At 27.6% G+C, this 27119-nt stretch overlaps 7 protein-coding genes across 9 annotated transcripts; 2 read left to right on the top strand and 5 right to left on the bottom strand.

The window, feature by feature from the left end:
- Positions 1-325: 325 nt before the first annotated feature.
- Positions 326-7579, top strand: LOC105253161 (double-strand-break repair protein rad21 homolog). Of its 2 annotated transcripts, XM_025407701.1 has the most exons (14): positions 326-546; positions 938-1101; positions 1178-1407; positions 1509-1692; positions 2050-2209; positions 2280-2472; positions 2563-2786; positions 2919-3139; positions 3233-3418; positions 3573-3959; positions 4155-4289; positions 4406-4561; positions 4659-4786; positions 7334-7579. In XM_025407701.1, the coding sequence occupies exons 2-13, from the start codon at positions 958-960 to the stop codon at positions 4782-4784; spliced, it is 2346 nt and encodes a 781-aa protein (XP_025263486.1). In that variant the 5' UTR covers positions 326-546; positions 938-957; the 3' UTR covers positions 4785-4786; positions 7334-7579. The 2 variants fall into 2 exon arrangements, with proteins under 2 accessions (XP_025263486.1, XP_019883665.1); XM_020028106.2 differs by lacking the exon at positions 7334-7579 and having other exon boundaries at positions 4659-4938.
- LOC105253162 (T-complex protein 1 subunit alpha) lies at positions 6793-10372 on the bottom strand. The gene is made up of 10 exons (XM_011261005.2): positions 10192-10372; positions 9436-9521; positions 9196-9324; positions 9007-9104; positions 8710-8820; positions 8187-8592; positions 7915-8117; positions 7573-7765; positions 7326-7489; positions 6793-7251 (listed from the first exon to the last, which is right to left on the bottom strand). The coding sequence occupies exons 1-10, from the start codon at positions 10262-10264 to the stop codon at positions 7041-7043; spliced, it is 1674 nt and encodes a 557-aa protein (XP_011259307.1). The 5' UTR covers positions 10265-10372; the 3' UTR covers positions 6793-7040.
- Positions 10373-11202: 830 nt separating this feature from the next.
- LOC105253160 (protein SDA1 homolog) lies at positions 11203-16647 on the bottom strand. Of its 2 annotated transcripts, XM_011261003.3 has the most exons (9): positions 16487-16647; positions 16284-16379; positions 15962-16066; positions 13849-13947; positions 13244-13759; positions 12863-13097; positions 12530-12665; positions 11517-12438; positions 11203-11433 (listed from the first exon to the last, which is right to left on the bottom strand). In XM_011261003.3, the coding sequence occupies exons 2-9, from the start codon at positions 16368-16370 to the stop codon at positions 11233-11235; spliced, it is 2301 nt and encodes a 766-aa protein (XP_011259305.2). In that variant the 5' UTR covers positions 16371-16379; positions 16487-16647; the 3' UTR covers positions 11203-11232. The 2 variants fall into 2 exon arrangements, with proteins under 2 accessions (XP_011259305.2, XP_019883666.2); XM_020028107.2 differs by lacking the exon at positions 13244-13759.
- Positions 14340-15777, bottom strand: LOC105253159 (origin recognition complex subunit 5). Its single transcript, XM_011261002.2, has one exon. The coding sequence runs from the start codon at positions 15760-15762 to the stop codon at positions 14452-14454; it is 1311 nt and encodes a 436-aa protein (XP_011259304.1). The 5' UTR covers positions 15763-15777; the 3' UTR covers positions 14340-14451.
- A 1393-nt stretch (positions 16648-18040) lies between the features above and the next one.
- Positions 18041-20289, bottom strand: LOC105253158 (estradiol 17-beta-dehydrogenase 8). The gene is made up of 5 exons (XM_011261001.3): positions 20117-20289; positions 19255-19699; positions 18980-19096; positions 18406-18781; positions 18041-18322 (listed from the first exon to the last, which is right to left on the bottom strand). The coding sequence occupies exons 2-5, from the start codon at positions 19292-19294 to the stop codon at positions 18106-18108; spliced, it is 750 nt and encodes a 249-aa protein (XP_011259303.1). The 5' UTR covers positions 19295-19699; positions 20117-20289; the 3' UTR covers positions 18041-18105.
- Positions 20290-20543: 254 nt separating this feature from the next.
- On the top strand, positions 20544-24977 carry LOC105253163 (cyclic AMP-dependent transcription factor ATF-6 alpha). The gene is made up of 8 exons (XM_025407708.1): positions 20544-20777; positions 21223-21408; positions 21470-21651; positions 21735-21948; positions 22902-23251; positions 23354-23529; positions 23890-24506; positions 24664-24977. The coding sequence occupies exons 1-8, from the start codon at positions 20753-20755 to the stop codon at positions 24918-24920; spliced, it is 2007 nt and encodes a 668-aa protein (XP_025263493.1). The 5' UTR covers positions 20544-20752; the 3' UTR covers positions 24921-24977.
- Positions 24978-25362: 385 nt separating this feature from the next.
- On the bottom strand, positions 25363-26430 carry LOC105253157 (sulfiredoxin-1). Its single transcript, XM_011261000.3, has 3 exons — positions 26047-26430; positions 25713-25959; positions 25363-25569 (listed from the first exon to the last, which is right to left on the bottom strand). The coding sequence occupies exons 2-3, from the start codon at positions 25921-25923 to the stop codon at positions 25421-25423; spliced, it is 360 nt and encodes a 119-aa protein (XP_011259302.1). The 5' UTR covers positions 25924-25959; positions 26047-26430; the 3' UTR covers positions 25363-25420.
- Positions 26431-27119: the final 689 nt, after the last annotated feature.

Raw genomic sequence — 27119 nt, 5'->3', positions numbered from 1 at the left:
TAATAGAATTTTTAACGTTAATCAATCTCAAATTTCACTCGGAAACGCTATTAATTGACCATTCAGGATAAAAAAAAGGAAAGATTTCTTTGTCTTGATTGATCGACCAAATGCTCCGAAAATCATTTAAAGGTATGATCTAGGGATGCTTTGAAGCGTTCGATTGACCAATCAAAACAAAAGGAATAAAGATTTCTTTAACCTGATTGGTCAATCAAACGCTTCAAAGCATCCTCAGCTTTCTGACCGTAGCTAAAATTACACGTTTACGAACTCGAAGGTAGCGAAAGAAAGACGGGTCTCGGAACGCAAGTTTAACGGTGAATCGGTGTGTTGCATGCTTGTGTGTCATGTGTGGCGTGTGTCGCGCGTAATCGTGGTCAGTTTGGAGGTACGCATCAAGACGAAAGCGTACCGTATGCGCCGATATTCTGAGAGATCGTCGCAGTTGCAGTTATTCCTGTCGCAGAATATGCCGCTGCTTTGCACGGCCTAACGACCGGACGATATCTCGGTGACAAGCTGTACGCATCGTAAACGGAACTGGTATGTACCTGAAATTTAACGTTATCTCGTAACCGCCAAAACTGTAGACGGAAACGCCATCTTGTGCATTGATGTTTATATTTTCACGAATTAAACAACAACGTTGTGAATTTTTATGTTGATTTTATGTATCATTCCACGTCAATTGATGCGTGACGCGTCATACTAATGTTAAATTTCTTGCCTTACATCTCGTGCCAAATGTTACATTATATTGCTAATGACAAATATTTAATTCACTGATGTGTTTAGTTCTTTGAGCTTAGGTAGAATAATATTTATTAAATATTTAATTATAATCTTTTTAAATAACGTCTTTCTTATTTTATATTTGAAATTAGAAATGTGATTTTATCTACTCGTTAATTTAATCCAATCTTTATTGATGCAGCTTAAAGAAGGATAAGAATCATGTTTTACGCACATTTTGTGTTGGCCAAAAAAGGGCCTTTGGCTCGAATATGGTTGGCTGCTCATTGGGACAAGAAAATAACAAAGGCACATGTGTTTGAAACTAACATAGAAAAATCAGTGGACGGTATATTGCAACCAAAGGTAAGTGTTACCTTAGCATATCGCAATATTTGTAAAATACTAATGTTTCAAAATTCTTTTTAAAAATTTGTAATAGGTTAAAATGGCTTTGAGAACATCCGGTCATTTATTATTGGGAGTAGTACGAATCTATTCAAGAAAAGCCAAATATTTATTGGCTGATTGCAATGAAGCTTTTGTAAAGATTAAAATGGCCTTTAGGCCTGGAATGGTAGATCTACCTGAGGAACATAGAGAAGCGGCTGTAACAGCTATCACTTTACCAGAAGTATTTCATGATTTTGATACTGCTATGCCTGAACTTAAGTAAGTTAATATTATTATATTTTTTTATAAACAATTATGATACAGAGTATTTTAAGATATTTCATTATTTAATTATCTTATAACTTTTATTTTTTTTTCAGAGATGTTGATATTGAAGCTCAATTTAGTTTGAATCAGTCTAGAGCAGAGGAAATAACAATGAGGGAAGATTATGGTAGTTTATCTTTGGTTACACACGATCAAGGTTTTGGTGACATGAGTTTTGATGCAGAACCACCAGAATTACTACGACATGGTAGTGGTATAGAACCTTCATTAGATCAGGTACTGTTTATTCTTTTTCTGTTATAATTATATTTTTCTATATCATCAATTATCATATATATGGTGAGCAAAATTATATGCTTCATGAATGTTTTCAAAAGTAGTTATATATTGTATTTTGATAATACAATATAAATATATAAATATATAGATATATAAATGTTACAGATAATTAAATGACAAAATTTTGTTATCTAATAATTAAAATTATTTAATCAATATTTTTATATTTTTCCTAAAACTTTCTAAAAATTGATTTCAATTTTATTTGATAATCAAAGAATATGTTAATAAATCTTTACTAAATTTTTAAAACAATGTAATTTTAAAATACTAATTGTTTTAATACAATTTTAGACTCACATGTTGTTTAGTGATGGCCCAGGAATAGAAACAGCATTGGAACAAAAAGAAAAAGAACCAGTTGCAGGAACATCTGCTACAGCGCAACCTATGGACATAGATACACCTATTAGAGATGATGGTTTTGGTGGTCATCTTGGCCAAGATATCATAGGTGTGATAAAAAGTTATTATTCTTGTAACATCAAACCTGACAATAATTTAATTATAACATTTTTCTTTAGCGGGAGGTCTCTTTGAAGGCGGTTTATTTGATGAAGCTCCAATGGGTGAGGTACCTGTACCTGAAGTTAGTTCGATAACCGAACAACAAGACACAGGTACAGCTCCTGGAACTGCTGCATCTGTGCATGATGAATCTGATGAAGATATGGGCGATCATTTTGGTGGTCCAGGATCTCCAATGGGCGGCATGAGGTATTTATTGTTTTGGCTTGATATATCTTTCTATATAAAATTTTAATATTGTAAAAGTTTGAGATTATTGAGAAAATGCATTCTGTGTAGCACTGACGGCTCCAGACCGGCTACACCAGCTGCAACTGGAGAAGAAATTGATGGAAGGATAAGTGTCGCTAGTAGACGCTTTACACCAGCTCCACCAGTTATACCAGAGGAACATGCAGTTGATAATGTAGAAGAACCACCACCTTTACAAGATCAAACCACATTGTTACACGATGATGAAGAAAGCTTTGCATTACCTCCGATCGATGCATCTATTCTAAAAGGTAAATTATTTTTATGTTAACCCTTTAATTAGGAGTATGTACTCATACTTATCTATTGACGACAGCTGTAGTTGAAGAGTTAATATTGATATATATTTAATAATCAACGGAAAAACATTTATTTCCTTAAAGGTTTCACAAAAACTAAGCGCAAGCGTAAACTCATTGTTGATGAAGTGAAAAATATTTCTGGCGAAGAAATGAAAGCACAGCTATCTGATACTAGTGATATTATTACGACATTGGACTTGGCACCACCTACAAAAAGATTGATGCATTGGAAGGAAACAGGTGGTGTAGAAAAACTCTTTGCTTTACCAGGAAGTTCTATTCCAGCTCGTGTTCTATTTAAGGTAATGCGATCTTACATTATATAATTGTTTGAATATTCCATAACATTTCACTTGTTAATATTATTAAAATTTTCTAATGTTCTATTAAAACAGAATTATCAAAGACACCTAACCAGCAAGTCTTATGATCATGAAGACTTTGGACGACTTGGAGCTGAGGAAGATAATATGTCTCTGGAACAAATGAGAGATGCTCCAGAAGTAGAACCATCTTCTTATGAACAAAGTATTCTCAATAAACGTACAGGACGAAAACGAAAAGCGCCACAGGATGATGAAGTTAGTACTTGCATATATATATATATATATATATATATATATATATATATATATATATATAAACATTTTTAATGAAAAATAGAATAAATTCCTGGCAAAGAATTTTTACAAAACATAGTTAATATTAATATAATTTAATATTATGTTTATATAGATAAAACAACCTCCTCAACCACCTCAACCAACGCCAGCGGATATCAGTCAATCATCGACAAGTGCTGTTGAGGCAGTAGAAATTCCGAGCATAATCACGCAACATAATCTTCCTGCAGAATCATCTATATCGTCTGAAGTACCTTTACCAGCAGAACCATCAGTTTCTGACATAAGTAGCATTGTGCCTTCTAGGGAACCATCGGTGGTAGCACCACCAACTACTGAAACACCGCTACTCAGTTCAGAAATATCACAAATTGCGCCAGCTGAAGTCAGTTCAGTACTCGATACACATGAAGAAGCGCAAGTACCTCCACAAGAGGAAGCTGTTCCCGCCATACAAACATCCGATTTGCCACAAATGGAAAATATGGGTTATGATCAAGTAAGTCGAAACACTCGTCACGTGACTAAAATATGTTAAAAATATTATGCAACTTAAGAGTGTTAAATATGCAGTTTTCTTTTGATCGTTACCTTGTATTGCATTACATTTTCAAACAATGTTTTATATAATTATTCTTCTCTCTATTAGTATTAGTATTAAAACATAAAAAATCTTATTTATATTGTATAATAGGCACAACCGCAAGTTTCGTATATGGGCTATGATGAACATCATCCACCAGCACATACGCCTGGTGCAATTTCAGAAAGAGGGCCCGCCACACCATGGAATCATGAAGATTACGAATTTCCACCATCTGTGGGACCTGTAATTTTTTTTATATTGCAAATATTATTTTTAGATTATAAATTATACTATTACAGTATTACAGAAAAATATTTATGGAAAAATGCTAATTATTTACGATATGCTATATTTTTCAGCAAGAGGAACAACAAATGGATGAAACTTATGAACAGTTTGAAGAGCGCGTTCTTAACAAAAGAGCAGCGCATATGTATCATGTTATTAAGAGCAAACTAGATACCAAAGATAAATTAACACTATCGGATATGGCATTCAAGAATAACCGCAAACAGGTTAGTGTTTTAATAAAATGATTCAATATCTTTATTTCTTTATAAGAAATTTTATATTGAAAATAATAATTCTAAAATAATAATTCTATTTTTATAGGTTGCACAGAAGTTTTATACACTATTAGTTTTGAAAAAGTTCCAAGTATTAGAACTCAATCAAGAATATTCATATGCTGAGATTATAGTCACAAAAGGACCAAAATTTGAAAATCCCGCGTTGTAAAGGTATTTGCCCTTATTTATATGAATATCAGCAGGGAAAAAATGTTGATATCTCTGTCGCACAGAAAATATCAAAATTCACATTTTTCGTAAATAAATCTTAAGTATTGAAAGAATCTTAAAAGTATTGAAAGAATTTATTATGTTTTAAAGAACAGAATAATTTATAAAAATAAGAAAATATTCCATTTTTTTTCTCCCCTATCTTACAAAATTGCAATTAAGTGCCCATTGCTACACGATTCTATTAATAACATTGCATTATTTCTTTACATCACAATTTACTTTTTTCTTTTTTTATTTAAATGGACTCTTCTTGTTAATCTTGCTAAATTTTTGTTTTTCCAAAAATCATGTTTTTCATCACTCACCAATCTAAACAGGGTTAAATAAAATTAATAAATAGTTAAATAATATTTTACAACATATATACATATTTACTATTATTAGTGACTGAAGTCTACAAGAAGGTCCAATACCATAGACATGCTATTGGCACAATTTACTAAATTTTGATATAATTATTAATTTTGAAAAATTTAATAAAGTAGGACATAATAAGATTTTAATGCAGTGAAATATTTCTAGTTTGTTAATTTACAAGTTCCAAGAATATTAATTGTCAAGAGAAATTATTTATAGTGCTTATATATACACTTATTTGTAATGTAAACAGTTATTAATGGAAGACTTGATTTAACTATTTGTGAATAATAATTTTATGTATTATTTTTATTTTATATATTAGTCTTGTATTTATAGTAAAACACATATTTTCTATTTTTGTCTTTGAAAAAATATTTAAATATATAAAAAACATGAAATTTATATTTTTCTTTTCATAATATCTCACTTGTAAGTCATGTGAATTTCATGAGAAGCACTTTATTGTAAAATATTTTGCAACATCTACTTGCAGAATAAAAGGATTATTAAATAGATAAATCACATGATTTAATTGTGATATTAACTATTTTCTAAAAGTACTGAGTATTACAGTATCAAAGAAGATTAATGATTGTTTAATGATTTATTGTTGCACTTATATATCTATTTTATGAAAAATGTTACAAAAAACAAACAACATATTTTAGCAAGTCAATTGTTTAGCATCAAAATTTTGCAATAAAGTCGCGAGTTTGCATTTTAAATAAACATATAAAATGCATTGTTAAAATATAATCATAAAAAAATAATTTAATAATGTCATTAAGTTTAACAAAAAAATCAGTTAACTGCCATGTGTATGTGATGTAGCAAATATATTATAGATAACATCTAAAAATCTCTGCTCATCAAAAAATTTATTAAAAAAATAAATATTTATATATAATATTGTTTATTAATGAAATTGAACTTTATAAACATACATATCATATAATACTTAAAACTGTTATTCCATTATTTTCCATTAATGAACTGTTATACTATATATATTACATATAAATATATATATAATAATTTATATTAAGTTCTACTAAAATATTCTTTTATATAATTATTTCTATTTTTTACATGATGTATAAGTGACATCTTTGAGCCTAAAATAGGCTTATATTAATATTTTATTACACAATATTTACATTCTTTTTTATTATTGCATATGGTCATATTATTTCATTGTAATAAATAAGCATCTTTGGATGATACATTAATATAATTAGCATAGAAGTAAAATATATTATTGATGTATTATAAATATATCACGATTATCAACTACAATTCTGTAAAAGTTTATTTATATAAATTAAAAGAAAGAAAATTAATATCTTTTAATTTTTAATAGAAATTCAATAACCACAAAATTAAAGGTTTATTTAAATATTCTATGTTATCTTTATTCTGTGTTAATGTAATCAATAAGTACAGCATCATAGTGTGAAAAAGCTTTATTTTTAATTTTTAAATAGCAGATTATGCACATACAAAAATTGATATATGTGCAATGTACGTATATGAACAATAAATCATAGATATTAGATTAGTAATTAATACGTTTACTATCGCTGTGAGGTCAAAAACCGTTACAGTTTATTTTATCTCCAGACTGTATCGCTACGGCATATTTCTATCACGCATGTGACATCATAAGAATCAGTGCGTCATATACGAGAACGTCGTTACACGTTAAATTACAATCTACATTTTTTTATTATATTGTGACATTCATATATGCAGTGAAAAGATTTATAATTTTTTATGTGTTTTATTTTTGTATAAACGCATTTTTAATGTAACAGATAAATGCACTTTAATATTAATCTTCCAATTCACCGGCTTCCATAGCATCTTGATAAGATTTCGTTTTCGAACGTTCGGAATCTAGTTTAATCATATCATCGATTCGAAGAATAGTTATAGCCGCTTCAGTGGCGAATTTCAAAGATTTTATTTTTGAAATGGCTGGTTCTAACACTCCTGCTTTTTTGTTATCTCTTATACTTCCTACGAGTAAATCAAGACCCACCCTGCAAGAACACATGTGTAAATAATTTATTTTAATTAGCAATTACAAAAATTAGAAAAATCATAAAGTTGTTACCATTTCAGATCGACAAGATCCGGTTTTGTTATACTGGAATTATGGTAGGCTCGAAGTTTGGCAACAAGATCAGTCGCATCTTGTGCTGCGTTTACGGCTAATGTTTTTGGAATAATTAATAAAGATCGTGCAAATTCCGCTATAGCCAATTGTTCTCGAGAACTCTGTAATTGCAAAGGATTGTAAATATTTTAATGCAAAAACAAGATAAAAACTGATAGAAAATATGTAGATAATCCAATAATACCAATGATGTTGCAAAGTTTTCTAGATATATGGACAGTGCAGCCTCCACACAACCTCCTCCCGCGACGACGCTTTTGCTTTCCAAAACTCTCTTAACTACACATAATGCATCGTGTATGGAGCGTTCCATTTCATCACAGTAATAATCATTTGGTCCGCGTAAAATAATAGAACTCGCTGTACGTGCTTTGGGACTAAAATTTGAAAAAAAAAAAAAAAAAAAGATTAATAATCGTGTATATATGTGTATATATGACGGAAACTGTGTGTGCTTGATCCTAGAATGTCTTGAATAGAATTAGATTTATTTCTTAATATGTTTTAATTAAGTTACAAGACATACCCTTTGATAAGAATAAGCTCGTCATCGCATATCATTTCTTGCACTACTTCAGCAGCCTCTCCTAAGAAACTAGCATCAAAACTCTCCTCTCCTTCCATATTTGTCAACGAAGTCAGAAAATGCGCGCCTGTAGCTTTAGCAATTCTTTTCAAATCAGCTTTCTTACATCTACGCACTGCTATAGCCTTAGCTTCCACAAAATACTAAAAAAAAAATAGAAAGATAAATATTGTGCTAAAATTAGACAAATCATTTTCATTGTGCGACTCTACCTTTAAGCATAGATCATCAATTCCACCAGACAAAAGAACAACATTAGTTCCAGCAGCAAGAATCTTTTGAATACGTTCCTTGGTAATATCAGCTTCACGTTGACGGACGGCTTCGAGTTTCTCGGGATCTGTAATAAGTACTTCGACACCCAACTTCATCTTTGCCTTCTGTAAGGAGAAGTCTAAGCATGCGATTTTTGCGTTTGTTATCTTCTTCGGCATCGCTTGAGAAGCAACAGTGCAATTTAAAGCATATCCTTGAACTAAAACTGATTCCCGAACACTTTTCCCATGAGCCTTCAGGACATTGACAGCCTTAACAGGATATAAAAAGCCTCCCTTGCCATCGTTGATCTTTATCGCATTAGCAGCGTCGACTACCATGTTACCAAAGAAATTGGCATCACTAATTATAACCATAGTCACAGAAAATACTTTAAACAATTATCGTTTATTGTTTATTAAATATTAAAAACAAATTATGTGTGCAAAAAAAAGATTTTGAGTAATATAAAAAGGATACGCTCCAATAATTTTGCTGGACATAGATGTTTTTGCAATATTAATTAAGCAATCCTTTCCAAGTTCATCCACACTAACAGTTAAATGTTCCTGAATGTATTTACATGCTTCTCTGAAATTAATTTCATATAAAAATGTTATTAACTAAAATTTCCTTTTACTTTTTGACTAATAAATAACTAAAACATGATACATTTTCCTTGTCAAGTTTTTCAAGTTATTCAATTTATTTAAGAAATTAATTTGATATTGAAAAGAAAATAATTTTAATCAATAAAATAAATTATTAAATTCTTACTTGCAAGCAAGTCTGTAACCACTAATAACAGAGGTTGGGTGAATCTTTTGCTTTACAAGCTCATCTGCATTTTTTAAAAGCTCAGCTGCTATTATTACCTAATTAATAAAAAAATATAATTACTGCATTAAAATAGTTTATTTTAATTTTAAATTTTAGTTTTTGGAAATATATAAATATATTACTTACAACTGTAGTAGTACCATCTCCAACCTCTTCATCTTGTAATTGAGCCAATTCAACCAATACTCGTGCAGCAGGATGTTCAACTTCTAATAAGCGTAAGATAGTCGCACCATCATTAGTGACAGTGACATCCTATCCCAAATATTATATAATTATAGCTTAAATTATGACATTTGTAATATTTTTGTTAGACATATTTGTTTTATGCATTATAAAAATACAAAAAAACTAAATAGTACATACGCCAATATCATCAACCAGCATTTTATCCAAACCAATTGGACCTAATGAACTTTTAACTATATTAGCAACAGCGGAGGCAGCCATAACTGAAATAATATATTTAATTTATGCACATTAATATTATTGTATATAATTATAATTAATATATTGTTGTATATAAATTAATAATATATAATAGTGTATATCAAAAATTATATATTAAAATATAAGTCTATATAATTACAGGTAAAAAATTATATATATATATATATATATATATATATATATATATTAAAATATTATATCTACCATATGCTCTTTAAATAAGATTAATTATTATCCAAGTACATTTATGCAAGGTATTTATTTTATTATAATTTCTATCTTGAATCTCTTAAATTGATTTGTACTCTTAAAAGAATGGCATTTTTAAATCAGCTGTTACATATACAATCAAATATAGTTTAACAAATGTGAAATTTTAATTGAAAATCATTATAAATATATATGTATATATAATATTAAAAATTTATCTTATATTTTGCATTAAATAATCATTTATCCTCCAGATTATCGAGCATTCTATGTACAATTTTGTTATATATAAAACATAATAGTGATTAATATGTCGTTTGTAACATTTGCGACTCCAATTGTACGTAAATTTAAAAATTTTTCATTTTTTTAAAAATGAAACAATCGTCAAAATGACGCATGAAATTCATTTTAAAGTTCCAAGACATCTAACCAAACTTTGTGGATTTTCAGCATCTTTACCATTTTGTGTTCGCACCGGCGCTCCCGATTGTCGGATGCCTCCAACGGCTAAAGGACTCGCTACCGTCGACATTGTAAAGAGATCGCCGATTAAATTCGCGTTGCTTGTAATAAGAGACGAGAGAAAGCGACCGGGAAGAAACCGCGTGCAACAGCGTACAACGACGAATAATAATAATAGTAATAAAATGGGAGCCTCCTTTTTTATTTCCTTTTATGGTCAAGTATGGCGACGACTGTCATTGGTCATGCTGTTTTGTTTCCAAATGCGATTGGCGATTAATTGGACCAAAAGAATAGCGCACATCAATGTTACAAATATAAATCGAAAATTTAGAATTATGAATATATCTCGGTTCAATAATTTAATTGTTAATGACAAGTTTCAACTATAATATAAATCCCATTTGTCTAAAGAAAAATTAACAAAGACTCGTATGTGAAATTTTATGTTAATTTTATATTAAATTCAATTTAAAATTCTTACAAAATTATTAAAGATAATTTGTTTTTCTTTTTAATTAAAACATATTCTTTATATTTTTTACTTCGCTTGAATTTGAGCTTTTTATTTTAAATCGAGAATTGATATTTCTATAAATCTCACAAAAAAACTTTATATTCATATATATATAACAAAAGTATGCAATTATCAAATTTCAAGTATACATTTATCAAGTATCAAATCTGTGCAAATATCCATTTATTCACAATAAAATACTTTGAATAATTTTGTTATATAAACGCAGCATGAAAAATAAATTCTATAATATCAATTTAAATTCATTTTTTATATATATATTCTTAATAATGCTGTTGGTACATGTGTATGTATATGTATGTATATATATATATATATATATATATATATAATTTTATAAGAACATTTTTTCATAACATTGAATAAAATGTAAGTAACGCATTTGTAGTTATATAAGAATATTATTTTTAGTTAGGATATAGAGATGTTTTTATACATATATACAATTAATTTATTATTATTGAGAAAGAGATAGAAAAAGGAGCTAAACAATATATCAATTATTTCATTTTTCTTTGTTTGAGCAGATGATTTTTTAGAGCTATCTGTTTTTCTCTAAAGGATCGTTTTACTTTTCCTTTTAATTTCTGTTTCAGCATTGAGAATGCTTTTCCTTTCCTCTTCTCACGATTCGTTCTACTGCACATTGCATTTTGTCGCCGATCTTTAAAACCAAATTTATCTCTTTGTTCTTGCCCCTTCTACAAGTTTAATAATATTTAAATTAGTTAATATTATTCTCTCTATTATGTATAAATAATAAAATATAATATTTTATACATACTTTTACAGATTCCTGTCGAGCAGCCTTGTCATGTTTGCGTTTTTTATATATATTTTCTATATCGCTTAATTTTACCAATTCTCCATTTTGATTCCTCTCAATTTGATCGTGCGTTCTTTTAATGCCGCTTCTAGCGAATGTTACTTGTTGCTTTGCTAATGCGATATCAATTTTTCTAAAATCTTTATCCGTGAGCAATCGTTCAATGGAAATTAGAGATGCTTTTGTTTTTTTCTCAGTTGTTAAATCCACATTTTGTTCTGACTTATGCTTTTCCTTCATTTCTAATTTCTGTGCCTTCTTTTGTTGCTTTGTTAAGATGTTTTTCTTTTGTAAGACTTCATTTATTTTTCGTTTTCTGCTATTTGCTTCACAAATATTCTCTGTACTATTCTCTGTACTATTGTTCTCGCTACAAGATAAATTCTTATCGTCATTTTCATTAATGGAAGATTTCGTCGTTTCTATATCCTTTGCTGTCGATTCATCATCGCTGATTTCTTCTTCACTACTTTGGCTTATATCAAACCATTCATCATCATCATCATTATCGTCGTCGTCGTCGTCGTCGTCGTCATCATCATCATCATCATCATCATCATCATTTCTTACTTCTGTACTATCAGTATCTTTATTACTCTCGGTATGTTGATCATAAAGAATTTCTGCTCCTGATATGAACTCATTTGCTTGAATTTCACCATATTTTGAAGGCTTTATCATAATGTTGGCTTCTGTAAGACGACCTCTGTCTTTTTTACGTAATAAATGAGGCATTAGACGTCTGAATGTTCCAATTAGAGAACGCGCTGCCATCATAACAGAACGCTCCTTATACTGTTTATATCGTATTAAATCTTCAAGTAGAACCTCATTCATGGCCAATGGACATCGTGTACATATCTCGCGTACGGTATTTAGACTGTGGATATATATTTTATATAAATAGAACAGACATATATAGATACAATAAAAATGTATTTATAATGAATAATTAAAAATGATTTATATACCCTATAGCCATCACGTCTGCGGAATTTCTTTCTGTTATAAAATTATTTACTAAAGTTTCTAAGACCGGTTCTAACACATCAGGTGGTATCAATTCATGGGAAGCTTGTGCTATAAATTGCAAGAGTTTGGTAACCTCTGAAAAAAGCAGATATGTTATCTGAGAAAATTACATGAATGTTTTTTTCATGATTTGGAACAAAGAAAAATACTAATAAAGTAATATAATTACAATTAAGTCAATTTATATAACAATTTAGTCAATTACTGAATCAATTTGTATTATAATTTAATCAAATAATATGACTTAATGATAATTACATTATTAATCTTACCTCGTTGATGAGGTTGAAGAAATCTTTGTATATATGGATAAAAATTCAGGAGAAATAAATTATGCAAGCCAATGAGTCTAGAGATAACATCTAAAATCATTAGCTTAACTTCAAATCTATCATTTTTCTTTTCTAACTGTTTGAACAGCTTTTCAGCAAAATCCTGAGGATCGTGAATTAAATGTAACGCTGAAAAATTATATTGTGGGGCCTTAGATTTCTTCTTTTTTGCTTTCTGAAATACACATTAGAGCTGAAAGTTATAGTATGTATTTTTGATATATAAATATTATTCGATATATAAATATTATGATAAGTTGCATAAAAAAAAATTATTTAAATACAAATACTATAAATAATTTACTTATATAAAATATTTACCACAAATAATTGTTTAGCTTTCTGTAATTGCTTCTGTCGTTTTTTTGTTTTTTTATTTACTTTATTAGCCATCATAATTTCCTTCATATTTGGTTCATCATCTGAATCACTATCATCACTACCTTTGTCTTCTGGATCAGTTCCCAAAAAGAATTTTAAACTAGCAACTACTACTTTTGTTATTTTAGAAAAGCAACCTGTTGCTATAACATTAACAGTCTTAACATCATTCCAAACATTTTTGTTATACAATTCTATCATAATATCTATAGACATCTTCACAGCTTTGGCATTAGAATCTTTTAACATGGAAAACATAAAGTTTTGTAGCGCTGTATTAACTTTAGTATTTTTATGTTTTGTATTGACATTTTTAATATCTGTGATTATATGCACTTTGAGAAATTGTCTTAAAATTTTATCTTGACATTTTAAAAGTTCAAAAAATAAACTGAGAAGTGCAATAGGTTCTAAAAGTGATTTGTTGCGCAGCTGGATCAATGCTTTACAGAATGTCTGTAAAAAATATAATTAAGTACACTAAACAGTTACACATGAACCATCGTATTTACATAATGTAATTATAATACATATAACGTACTTACCATACGCATTTCATTGTCTAATATAGTATTATGAGTTTGTAATATATCAACAATTTCTTGAGGATATGTTTTTAAATCATCTGGATAACAATGGGCTACCTGCAATAACATGAAAAATGATACGACATAACAAACGTGTTTAGCATATGTGTATTTTATTGAGCAATTTCTTAAAATTATAAAAAATGATATGTAATTAATATATATAAATTATTATATTACATTATTATCTTCAATATATTTATGTATGCAATCGATAATTATCATTGTTTAATTAATATATTATATTGAAAGAAAAAAAAAAGAATTTTATTAATGAATATGGTTTCAAAATTCTCTTGTCTCTTTTTTTTTAAGAAAAATTAAATTATTCGAACAATTTACACAAAACTACATTCTTCATACTAAATTTATTTCATGCATTACAAATTATTATGTGTACTCAATACATGAAAATTAAATCTTAGTTTAGATATAAAAATATGCAATTTTACATCACTAAAGTCTTCTATAATCAAAATTTAATAAGAGCATTAGGTAAAGCTATGAAAATAAACAAACATTATAACTAAACATGAATCATGTATGTCAAGTGCATTTAATTTATACGTTCACACTTAAGTAATTTTTCATATCAAGACCAACCGTTTTAGCTACAACTGTAACAAAATCGTGGCTAGCACAGCATTTAAATTTTGGTTCGTCCAACTGCAAAACATTATCTCCAACCGCAGACAATAAGCCAAGTTGGCACATGGTAGATATTTGAGCGAGCAAATTAGCATTGATGTCTACTTTTTCCTCAAGAATAGCGCAAAAGATCGCAAGCATCCTCGAGATGGTAAAAGCCGAAGATTTCTTTTGCGAATCTATTTTTCCCGATTTCTTAAATGACCGTACTTTTTTCTTTTTCTTACTACGTTGTTTCATAAAAATATCTTTATCATATTTTGCAGGAATGTACGAAGCTAAATATGATGCAATTAGCATATATTTTGCGTAAAATGGTAATTCGAAACTCAAAGCTAATTTTGTCGTCGACTCAATTTCTTGAGATATTTGATGATCAGGTTGTAAAAAATCGTTCGTGGAAACTCTAAGATAAATTATTTCTAAATTAGATTTCAAAATAGGGGAAATATTACGCCACAGTGCAGCAACATTATCTGGTTCAATACGCTTATTTTCTACAGGTTCTACATATTTGGCAAAATTTATCTTGGCCATGTGTCGAAGTTCATTCAGATCTCTACAAAATCGAAAGAATACGGAAAGAAAGAGATTCAAATAATTCTTATAAAAGTCTGCATCGTATTTCGCTAACTTGTCTAATAATAACAATTGTACTAACTCTTCCTTTGTGTATTGTGGAACATATATCTTTATAGGCTTCAACATACCTATCTTAGTATTAAAATTATCCCATGTTATGTCGCTTATAAAAATTGTACATATATTAACGCAGGACAGTTCTCTAAGTCTTAAGACCGCTGGTAAAAAAGTTACATCAAAATTTCTTATTCTATGACATTTGTCAAATACTAATACAATTGGACGTGTATCTTTGTGAAAAATTTTTTTAAGCACGAGTATAAAATCCATAATATTGTCGCAATTGTATTTCAGTAACATATCAGTACTCGATTCTTTTGAAAATGCAGTTAAATCGCTTAATATATAGTTATATATATGTTTACTGCCTAAATGCTCCATACAGTTAATATAGCTAACATTATACTTTAAATAATCAAGTAAACTTTGTACAATCAATGATTTTCCAGTAGCCATATGACCATATATAAATATACTTTCTGGCATTGGCTCATTTGCTGTACCAATTAAAGAATACAGTTCAGCTATGATTTTTTTTCGGCATATAATGCTATTTTTTATCGTTTTTAAATATTTTTCCATCTTTATATTACACTTTAAAATTATGTGAAAAATAATATCAAATCACAATCAATTTTTATCACCTACTGATTGTCTTACACTTGTCTAACAAAAACAAGCACAAGGTTTGATGAAATTATACTCTTGTGAGAATAATGATATTTAATTAAAAAATAATATATATTTTTATCTCCTTTAGAATTTAATTATGTGTGCTAACCTGAGCCAAGAAGGTTATCAATTCATCGAGACTTTTGTTAAACTGTGTAGGTTCCAAACGAAAGACTTCTAAAGTAGATTTGTAATGCAGATATTGTTGAAGAAACTGTGAACAAACACATTAATTCTTTTTAATTTATTAATTAATTTTTAAATATATATATGTGAAAAAGATATAAATTATATCAGGATAATACGCAACTATACAAAATTATTTTACAATTGTATTTTACAATTGCAATATGCTATATGCAGAAAGGGCTAGAATCAAATACAATAATATGATAATCTAATTCATAAAAAAAATATAACTGAAGACTGACCTCTTCTTTGTAAGACTCTGGATCACGTTTAATAAGATTCTGCAGTTGTGGAAGATTATCCGGCAATTGATTGTTATGTCTAACCATCTTTAACACCTATGAATAAATTGATGAATTAATTGTTCTAACAGCATATGTAATAAGATAATAAGATAATAAAAAATGATGCTGGAAACAAATACATATAATTGATATGTACTTACATAATTTTATGCGATTTTAAGGTCAATAGCTTTCTATATAAATCGTTTTTAAAAATCGATATTATTTTTGTTGAAACGTTTTACGAGATTCATCAAACAACGTCTTTTAGACCACGTGCAAGATACAAGATATACATAGACAGAGAAAAGCCTAAGAGGGCCTGACCAGCCACCGTTTTTCTTGTAACGATGCTTTCCATTTAGCGATACAAGTTAACACAGCGTCATTCGATCCTTAAGGCCATTCTACAATGGCCGTAGCATAAGGTTGTAAGACGTAAGACTCAAGAAATTGACCAATCACAGTCGAGTATTCTCTTAATCTTGACTATGATTGGTCAATTTCTTGAGTCTTACGTCTTACAACCTTATGCTACGGCCATTGTACAATGGCCTTAACAATAGCCCTAAGTCTTAAGAAATTGACTAATCACAATCGAGTATTCTCTTCATACTTGACTGTGATTGGTCAATCTCTTAAAGCTTAAGGCTTAAATTACCTATTGTAGACGGCCTATCATGATTATTTATGAAACAATTCATCACGGAACCCAGACAGCACACATGTCCAAAAGACATCTAAAAGACGACTTAAAGATGTCTTAAAGTCCTTTAGACATCTTTTGGTCTTTTTGTGCTGTCTGGGAACCTTTCGATATGCTAATTATTTGAATTTATACGAATTTATTGTTTTACCGCGCTTTTCCAAAGTCAAATTCTAAAATATTTAGTTTTGCATTTTAAAAGACTGACTTATATAGCAAGCTAAATAAATCAATAAATAAATGATGTTGAGAGAAGAAAAAGATGACAAATAAATAAATACATAAATATATAGTATGGACAGAGAGAACTTACTAATATTTTACCAAGTTCATAAAATATAATATAAGCGTAAATATAACGAAATTATAAAAAGAAAAAGAATATAAAAAACACAAGCATGAAAGAAGGAAAAAGGAAGTAATTTATCACAATTATTATAGGATATTTTACACGCTTGAAAATTTTTTATTTATATATCCCTTTCTTTAACATGTATTCCTCTTTTATATATCCCTTTCTTAACATAAAAATATAATAAATGTTATAAAAATATAATGTTATATAAATGTTATATAAATATATATATATATATATATATATATATATATATATATATACATACATCAATTGTATATTTCTTTAAAAAATATATATTAATATGTTTTTAAAAACTGAATTTTCTAAATTCGCGACAAAATTCAGAATGTAATTTTATTATATAATTATTTTCCTATATAGTATTATAGAATTTCATATATAATAGAGAAAACAAAGAAATAAAATATCAACGTATACGAAATACATATGAAAACATATTAGGATATGCAAAATGTAAAATATTTAAATATATAAAAATATATAAAAATATATAAATAAATTTTAAATAAAATTTTTTAATTTTGTCGCGAATTAAATAGATATACTATAACAAAGTGAACATTATATATATTGTATATACATATACATATATATGTATATATATATATATATATATATATATATGTATAATATTTGATTAATAGCCTATTTATATGGTACACCTAATGTGTACATGTATGATTGAATAGTAAAACTTAATTTAGTCCTCCAGTAATTTCAATAGAGGTTCCATTTATGTAAGAACTCCTATTAGAAGCTAAAAACACGATAACTTCTGCTATTTCTTGAGGCTTTCCAAATCTTTGCAGTGGTATTCTTTTCATAAACATTTCCTTAACTTTGTCAGGTACAATTGCAGTCATAGGAGTCTCTATAAAACCAGGTAATACTGTGTTTACCCGAATTCCGAATCTGTAGAATACACATAATACAGTTATTTCTCATGTTAGCAAACTTTCTAAATAAATTAATTAAGATATGTATCTAATACATACTGTCCAAATTCTAATGAAGCGCTTTTTGTCATAGCTATTACTCCAGCTTTTGATGCGCTATAATTACTTTGTCCAATGTTTCCACGTGTACCAATAATTGAACTTATATTGATAATTGAAGAATCTTTGGTTGTATTTGCCTCTATCATTGCTTTAACAGCAATTTGCATGATTAGAAAAGTACCTTTTAAATTGACATTGATGACATCATCAAAGTCACTGTCACTGAGCTTCGTTAAAAAGTTAGCTCGTGCGACACCTGCTGAATTAACAATAATGGTAGGTGGCTTTGAAAATTGCTTTACAACATCTTTAAATGCTGTTTCGACACTGTTTCGGTCACCAACATTAATATTCAATGCAATATGTTCAGCACCTGCAAGCAAAAATATACTATGTAGCAAATTAATAATCGTAAAATAGAGTTAACTATTGGGAATTAAGGGAATAGAAAAATAAATAAAATTCCAAAATAAAAAATTATACAATTTTGTAAACATATGAAAATGAACCTGTATCAGTTTCAAAAATTTTTTCTTTCCCCTGATATAAGGATATATGTATATATATAAACCTTCTAAAGTAGCAACAGTTTCCTGAACAGTTTTGATATTCTGATCGGCTGCGATAACATTAGCGCCTTCGCGAGCCAAAACTCGACATACTTCCCTTCCGATACCGCTTCCAGCACCTGCAATAGAGGAATGGATAAGATTTCCTGTACTTTATACTTTTTAGTATTCTACTTGCTGAGTAACGATTACATGGACAAATTTTATTATTTATTTCTCTGAAATTTTTTAATAAAAATCCAATTAAACTGAATTAAATAAGAAAAATTCTACGAACCGGTAACAAGTGCCAATTTTTCAGCAACGAGTCTCGACATTTCGAAAAAAAAATTACGACTGAAAAAATTATTTAAATAACCGGAACACAGCTCGCATTATCAGCACGCTCAATCGACATTGCTGAAACGAACGATGATAAGCTTATTCCACGGTCTTCTATTTATCAGAAATGGCACTTGATTAAAAATCGTTGTGCCCGTAAATGCTATTTTTTTCTGCCGCGTGACATTGTTCATGAAAATAACAAGAAATTCGATGTAACGTTAGGGTAGGTTTTCACTTGACACTCGACGCTCATTTCATTTTCCAGCATCAAAAAACATGTGACTTAAAGGTGCCTTTACATAGGAGCGTTTTAGCGTCGAGCGTTAAAGCGTCAAAAAGTATGACATGCGCAGTGTGCCTAGTGATTTGTTGAAACGCTGGAGCAGTCAGTAAATCATCTAAATTGCGGAATATTATCAAATATTATCATTATTATCAATATTATCAATATTATCATTATTATCAAATATTATCAATAAAATGTCAGTTAATTATCGTTATCATCAATGGTTATTAGAATGCAGCAGCATTATTAATCATGAATATAAGAAACAAAAAAAAGTTACGTGCACACTCCACACGTTATATCCTATACAAAGAATACATTGTAATAAATAATATTCATGTTGTATTTAGAAAACATATATTTATGCCAATTATTCCTTCTGTTTGGTTATGTTGTAATACGCTACTAATCGCGCAATTCTATAATATATATTGTATAATGATATCTATTATATCTATTATATCTATTATATTTATTATATATTATATATATTAATACATTTTCTATTAAGAATATACAATCTACTTACCTCTACCGTATTTATTAAAATTTTGTTACTAGACATTGTTTTAGCGGTTTTAGCGTCAAGATGCTGGAATCTGCCTGTTCAGAATTATGCGCAAGGGTGCTGCGCACGTGTTTTTGACGCTCGACGCTTGACGCTAAACGCTTCCATCTAAAGACGCCTTAAGAATAAAGATACCAATTCGTCATTTTTTAATCACGTGGTGTCTTTTGACGTTAAAAATAAACGTCAAATGTCAAATAATATATGAAGACTTACCTTTAGAAATAAGAACATCATTTATCTTTCATTGCTCTTTCAGTAGAGTGAACTTCAGTTATGTTATTACCGATATAATTATATATTTGTTTATATATATATATATATTATGTTAGGTGTGTGTGTGTGTGTATATATATATATATATATTTATAATTTCTATATTTAACTGTATATTTACATTTTTTCTAATTTTGATGAGATCTACACAGTATTCAACGTATATTATTGAGTCAATTTTGAATTTTTTCAATCATAAATTTGTTCTGATATACATAAAAGTTCAAGCTTTCCATTACATGTATCTCATTCAGTGAAAAACGTACAAAATACTTTGACAGCAAGCAGTGTAGCGTGATATCGAAGATATCGAATATACAAATGTTACCAGGCTTCGAATTTTTAGGTTAAGTATCAATTAATTCAAAATTTTAATTAAATTATATATATATATATATATATATATATATATATAACATTTTTGACATATATCAATAATTTCCGTCTCGCTTATCATATAAATAATATCTTAGTTGCTTTAAATGTATTTTTTATGTTTGTTTTGCGTGCACATAGTAAATATTTTCTTTAGCTTATTCCGTTTATATTATTAAACTTTAACAAAAATATATTTATTTGAGTTTTTCATGTAAAATCAAAGGCAAAGATATATGATAGATTTTCTAATTTTAAAGAATGTTTAGCATTTATTCTTTTTGTGGTGTATCAAATGATTTTTACTTTTAAATTCTTCATTTCTACAAAAATAAGTATTTTGATTTATTGAAATTCAAATGAAGTCAGATAAATTGAATTCATTTTAACATTTATTCAAATGATTTGATTTATAGAAGAAAACTGTCAATTTGACGACTTGTTTAAATCATGGAGGAGCGAATTAGAAATACCAATTACATCAAAAGAAGAAGAAATAATATTTCCAGATTATGATAAGATTGCAAATAAAACAGAAAAAGATGTATTGGATTTATCAGATTTTAAAGAATTTGATTTAAATTTTTTACAAAATAGTTCAGGTATGTGTCAAAAAATATACAATCTGTAAGAAATAATTTGTTCACTTTTTGAAATTCATAGAATTAGGTGAAATAAATGAAATAAGGAATGAAGTTAAATTGGAACCTGAAAGTCCTGATGCACAACTTTCATTATCATCCTATAGCCCAAATCATTCAGAATCTAATGATTCAGATAAACAAGAAACAAGATGTTTAATGCAAGAAGAATCAAATTATTTAACACAAAATATGGACACAGAGGTATTTTATATATTAAAAAATACATAGAGAATAATAAAAGTTATATTCTGAGTTATATTTAACAATTCAATATTTTTTTCTAGCTTTCTTTAGAATCACCACTAATTTCCTGTATACAATATACATCCTCATCACAATCATTTCAATCATCTTTAAATGTATCAAATGTAATACAACCAGTTGAATTTTTATCTGTTAATGAGGAAGATGCAAAACATGCGCAATTTGTTCGCACAAAAAAGGATTTTGTTAATATCCAGTCTTTACCAGTAGATGTCGCACACTACATGAAAAATGGTAAAAATATTATATTACTTTTGTATATGTATATACACACACACACACACACATACATAAGGTAGGCAATGTGTGCATTTTAAGAGAAATAGATGTTTGATATCAAGTTGTCAGGAGTAAAAGAAATATTATTTTATTGTAATAAAATGAATCATTTACTCTTAATATATCATAATCAAAAATTTGTTTATTTAAATGACATGCATGTATATTAATAATAATTTTTATATAATAATAATGTGTGTTATTAAATATTATTTACTATTAAATATTATTACTATTAAATATTATTACTATTAAATATTATTTATATTTTCAATTATTTACATTTATACTCTTGAAAATTTATTAAAAGCATTTATTTAAAATTCTCTATAATTTCTATAATCTTATGATAGAATTTCTTAATAATTTGCATTAGCTATTATTAACAAAAAAAAATATTCACTATTTTTGGAAGTACTAATTAAATTAATAATATTATCAATCATTAAAACTACGAAAATCAGTATTTTATTTTGTTTAAAAAAAAACAAAGTTTTGGTTATTGATAATTAGTTATTTTAAGATCTCGAGACTTGTTTATTTTATTTTTAAGAAATTATATATTAAATTTTTATGCTACTATTTTTTTATTTTTACTATTTTCAAGTTAAATATGATACACCATATATGTATATATATCAGAAGATTATTTTTACATGTATATGTTGTTGTGTGTGTGTATGTTTGTACGCGCGCGCGCAAACGCAATTTTTTTTAAATATTTGATGAATCTCAAAATACTATTATTCTTCAAAATTTTACAATATTTACGTAGAACACAAATTCACAATATGCATTGTATCTTTCAAAACTTCAAATATTATCATACACAAAGAAACGAAACGTTAGAGGTCAAACATGTTAGAATTAAAGACAAAATTCATTGAATATTAAATCATTTGATATAGGAACAAAAACCCCACTGTTTCATCTACCACAGAATGTGAAAGTAATTAGCACTGCATCAGATATTTGTCCAAAGAATACTGTTGAATCTATAAATACAAGTAAACTAATAAATTGCACACCAGTTCAAATAATGCAAGATGAAACAATTTCATTAATTGTAAAAAATGAAGAAAACGATTTCATGAATTTGTCGAAAGATGATCCAAAATTAAAGGCGTTTAAAAGACAACAAAGAATGATAAGAAATAGGGAGTCTGCTAGTCTCTCAAGAAAAAAGAAAAAAGAATATGTATCTTCTTTGGAGAAACGAATAGATGATTTGGTGCAAGAAAATATACAACTAAAATCAGTAAGTAATTCATTCTTGAAATATATGTATTAAATTTTTACCTATTTCTAAATATAAATGATTTTTACTGAAAAGTTATTAACTTTCATAATTATCCTTTAGGAAAACATGACTTTAAAACAAAAATTATTTGAAATGGAGGACAGTATTATAAATGATAATAAATATAAACGTAAACACTTAAGTTTTAAACCTTTATTCAAAAAGAAAGGACAGAGGAATATTGTTCTTTTTGTAGGAATGATTTTCATAATATCTTTTAACATTCATGGTCTTAAGTAAGTGTTTTCCTCTATCTATGAATTAACATATGATTTTTGTCAGAACCGATTTAACTCATGACATCTTATTGTTAAAACACATGCAAACTTTTGTGTGTTTATCTTATAAAAATTATCTTGATATTTTGCTAAAGGTGAAAAAGAAGAATGAATAAGTGAATAAGGCAGAAATATTTTATAAAATTAACTATTTTCACTTTTAATATTAAATAAGTTTCAGGTTCAGAAAATAAGGAAAAGGAAATAATTGCGATATTTCATAATTTAAAAAATTTTTTTAAATTTGTTTTGTGACCAGGAAATTATTACTGTATTTTATAAATATAAATAAAATGTATTTTTTTATTTCTGTTCAAGGGGAACACTTTCGCAAAGTGTACATTTGAAAACTGATTCTGATAATTTACCAATAGCTATTCCAGATACAGAAATCAGACATAATAGAAGATTATTCTGGACAATAGATGAAAATGAAAACAATATGGAAGATCAAATGGAAAAAGATTTTAATAAAAGTGTGCCGGCACATCAACTAATGTGTCCAATGTATATTAATCAGAGCGAATTGATACGTTTAGACAGCGAATTGAGACGTTGGATCGATGGTGAATCCGATCGAAATAATCGGTCCGCAAAGGAAATGGAATTAAAAACAAATTCATCAAATGCGCTCTCGTCATCGAGATCACAATTGGAAGAAAAGGCAAAACGAAAACTGTATTTACCGCGAGATAAAAAAATAAAAACTATACATAAAATGATTGATATTCCTGATCAACATTCAAATAATGCGATTCAAATCTTCTCCCCAATATTAAGCAAACATACTTCTCTATTTGAAGCTTTGGGAAGAAAAGATGATACGTTTTATGTTGTCTGGTTTAGTGGCGAACATTTATTATTACCAGCTTCTCGGAAAAATGATACAGCAAGACCTAAAATGTCTCTAGTTCTACCTGCTGTATCTATAGACAGTAAATACTATTGATATAATAAACATGAAACTTTGTTTGAATACAGAACTATTTCAATATATCTAACAATTTAGAATCATATCAAAAAACATATTCATATTTCATACAATAGATAATTAAACAAATGATGCATCTATATAATATCTTTCTGTTTCAGGCACATTTTCAACGCCATCTAATCATATAACTATGATGCAAATTGATTGTGAAGTCACAAATACACAAGTATTACATTTACAACAGTCTATCATACCTGTTCACTTGCGAAATAGTAAATCTACAAGTCAATCAAATCGATCTCACTCTGTTGAGGACATAGTTAATTCATCTATAGCTAATATTACCAGAAATTACAAACCATACTTTATGAAAGAAACAAATAGAAAATTTCGAAATAGAAAACACTTAATTTAATGTGAAGATACAAGTTAAGGATTTTAAGATTTTTTGTACTAGAATGCTAAAATTATATATATATAAGAAGAAAAAGAAGTATACTTCTAGTCTGATAATTTAAAAAAATATGAAAAATACAAATTGTATGATGTAATACAATATAACAATATAATTGTTTATATCATAACACAATTATATGCACATTATATAGACATGTATGTAATCATAATTGATCTACTGTTTTTGTAGACAAGAGGTTGTATAGTCACAATCTCATTTTCACAAAGATAGTAGAGTACTTATAAATGAATCATACGTGTATAGTTTAAGTAAGAGATTTGTTATTTGCAATTTTCAAAAATATATGTAACACTACAAATATATTTTTCAGTTATATAACAATTATAAAATTAGTAATTTTATATACACTTATAATACATTCTTATCTTAGTAATCTAAAAAATATATATATATATAATCCTCATTATATAAATGTATAGATAAAATGCATTTTCAAGTTACTTTAAATTTGGAGTAGAACTCCCCAAATAACATTGTAAATCTGTTAATGTTGATTGAATTATTTTGGCTTTAATGGACTTTTTATTTAGTCTTTGATGGGCAGTATATCGATGACAACCACCAAAAGAATAATAATAGTCACCACCTAAACATGACAAACAGTAATATTAATTTTTTCTATAACAATATTTAATTTCATTTACTCATAAGCTTGAAAGTTGATATAATAATAATATACAAATTTAACAAGTTGTAAAATTTTTTTACATAAATTGTTGACAAGCCTACCTTCAGTTCCTTTGATCCATAAAACATCGATCGGCGGTACTGTGTGCTCAGTATCGATATTTTTCAATGAATTCATTAAACTTTCAACTTTTTCTTCATTTACAACGGCAGGAAAAGGTCTAATAATTACATTCATTGGAATATCATATATTTCCGCACGTGAACTCGAATGAATCGAGCTAGTTATTTGACATGCACCTTTACGTAACATCTTGTGTATATCAATTTAAGCAATCCTTCAATGATCCTGTAAATTACATCCGTCAATCAGTTAAAATCTCATAAAATTGCATTATTTTTATATTCGAAAAAGCCTTGTCATACTGATACGTACCTGAGTGATGGATCAACATGCTTGTTTTTGCATCATGAAGTTGCAATTCCATTGAATATTACAAATGCGAATTATCATTAATTAATCAAGGCTATCATAGACTTTGGCGTAATTAGTTTTTAAACTCAATTTTAAATGACAGCTTCAGGTAAAGTCTGTAAGTCTGTATTAAATATTGAAAATTGAGGTTGAAGATAAAAATCTAACAATCAGAATAAAGAAATTTTAGCTCTTTTTCTGATTAGTCGAATTCCAATATTCCAATATTTCCAATCTCCAATTTTTAATGCGTATTCTCTGAATACGATTCAGAAGGATATATCGTATCATGATATTCGTGCGCCATGACATTCATTCATCACGTGGTTGCATATCGCATATGATTGACATGTGTTTATTGAATTGAGGTTAAAACTATTCTCTTTTATGAAGAAAAAATGATAAATGTGCAAAATAAATATTAGGACAATTAAGCCGAGCCAATTTAAATAAAGAAACGGAGAAATGATCAGAGTTCAACAAACAGAAGAATAAATCTTCCATCCAAAATCTTTTATATAGAATGGTTTCTAAATTGTATCCTTCATAATTTTTTGTAATTTGAAATATTGTATATTTTTATATTTATATTGTATATTGTATATTTTTATTTTATACTTTTAAGAATATAATTTTACATATTTTTTGTATAACTTCAAGTTTTAAATTAACAAAATTTATTGAAAAGATTGCTGTTACATTAAAACTTGAAAAATATATATATATATATATATATATATATATATATATATATATATATATATATACACCTTTTCTTTTAAATATTTATAAAAATTTTTAACTTGCTTCATCAAAATACTGTTTTATTAATTTTTTACATGTAAGTTTTCGAATAAACTATTACATGTATATGTTAAATATAGAGTATTTTCAATATATTGTTCAAAAGTAATATTCCTTTAATATTCAATTACATATAATTATAATTTTAAACTTATGATTCTGAGAATATAGAAACCATGCAAATAGAAGAAACATTAAAAACTGAATTGAACATCAAATTTGAAAAAAAT

This window comes from Camponotus floridanus, unplaced genomic scaffold (assembly GCF_003227725.1).
Source record: "Camponotus floridanus strain SB8 unplaced genomic scaffold, Cflo_v7.5 scaffold184, whole genome shotgun sequence".
NCBI lineage: Eukaryota > Metazoa > Arthropoda > Insecta > Hymenoptera > Formicidae > Camponotus > Camponotus floridanus.
This window is presented reverse-complemented; position numbering and strand designations above follow the sequence as displayed.

What these genes read in the sequence shown, in the direction of transcription:
- LOC105253157 (XM_011261000.3), bottom strand. Translation starts at nt 25,923, where the DNA reads ATGTTACGTAAAGGTGCATGTCAAATAACTAGCTCGATTCATTCGAGT. An exon ending in ATGGATCAAAGGAACTGAAG is followed by an intron (nt 25,570 to 25,712) that starts GTAGGCTTGTCA and finishes TGTCATGTTTAG; the next exon opens with GTGGTGACTATTATTATTCT.
- LOC105253161 (XM_025407701.1), top strand. Translation starts at nt 958, where the DNA reads ATGTTTTACGCACATTTTGTGTTGGCCAAAAAAGGGCCTTTGGCTCGA. An exon ending in ACGGTATATTGCAACCAAAG is followed by an intron (nt 1,102 to 1,177) that starts GTAAGTGTTACC and finishes AATTTGTAATAG; the next exon opens with GTTAAAATGGCTTTGAGAAC. An exon ending in TCTCCAATGGGCGGCATGAG is followed by an intron (nt 2,473 to 2,562) that starts GTATTTATTGTT and finishes CATTCTGTGTAG; the next exon opens with CACTGACGGCTCCAGACCGG.
- LOC105253159 (XM_011261002.2), bottom strand. Translation starts at nt 15,762, where the DNA reads ATGGAAAAATATTTAAAAACGATAAAAAATAGCATTATATGCCGAAAA.
- LOC105253162 (XM_011261005.2), bottom strand. Translation starts at nt 10,264, where the DNA reads ATGTCGACGGTAGCGAGTCCTTTAGCCGTTGGAGGCATCCGACAATCG. An exon ending in TGCTGGTTGATGATATTGGC is followed by an intron (nt 9,325 to 9,435) that starts GTATGTACTATT and finishes TATTTGGGATAG; the next exon opens with GATGTCACTGTCACTAATGA. An exon ending in GATCTTGTCGATCTGAAATG is followed by an intron (nt 7,252 to 7,325) that starts GTAACAACTTTA and finishes GTGTTCTTGCAG; the next exon opens with GGTGGGTCTTGATTTACTCG.
- LOC105253160 (XM_011261003.3), bottom strand. Translation starts at nt 16,370, where the DNA reads ATGGTTAGACATAACAATCAATTGCCGGATAATCTTCCACAACTGCAG. An exon ending in TAGACAATGAAATGCGTATG is followed by an intron (nt 13,760 to 13,848) that starts GTAAGTACGTTA and finishes TATTTTTTACAG; the next exon opens with ACATTCTGTAAAGCATTGAT. An exon ending in AAGCTAAACAATTATTTGTG is followed by an intron (nt 13,098 to 13,243) that starts GTAAATATTTTA and finishes TGTGTATTTCAG; the next exon opens with AAAGCAAAAAAGAAGAAATC.
- LOC105253163 (XM_025407708.1), top strand. Translation starts at nt 20,753, where the DNA reads ATGTTACCAGGCTTCGAATTTTTAG. An exon ending in ACCAGGCTTCGAATTTTTAG is followed by an intron (nt 20,778 to 21,222) that starts GTTAAGTATCAA and finishes TTTGATTTATAG; the next exon opens with AAGAAAACTGTCAATTTGAC. An exon ending in ACCTGCTGTATCTATAGACA is followed by an intron (nt 24,507 to 24,663) that starts GTAAATACTATT and finishes TTTCTGTTTCAG; the next exon opens with GCACATTTTCAACGCCATCT.
- LOC105253158 (XM_011261001.3), bottom strand. Translation starts at nt 19,294, where the DNA reads ATGTCGAGACTCGTTGCTGAAAAATTGGCACTTGTTACCG. An exon ending in AAAATTGGCACTTGTTACCG is followed by an intron (nt 19,097 to 19,254) that starts GTTCGTAGAATT and finishes CCTCTATTGCAG; the next exon opens with GTGCTGGAAGCGGTATCGGA. An exon ending in GCTTCATTAGAATTTGGACA is followed by an intron (nt 18,323 to 18,405) that starts GTATGTATTAGA and finishes TGTATTCTACAG; the next exon opens with ATTCGGAATTCGGGTAAACA.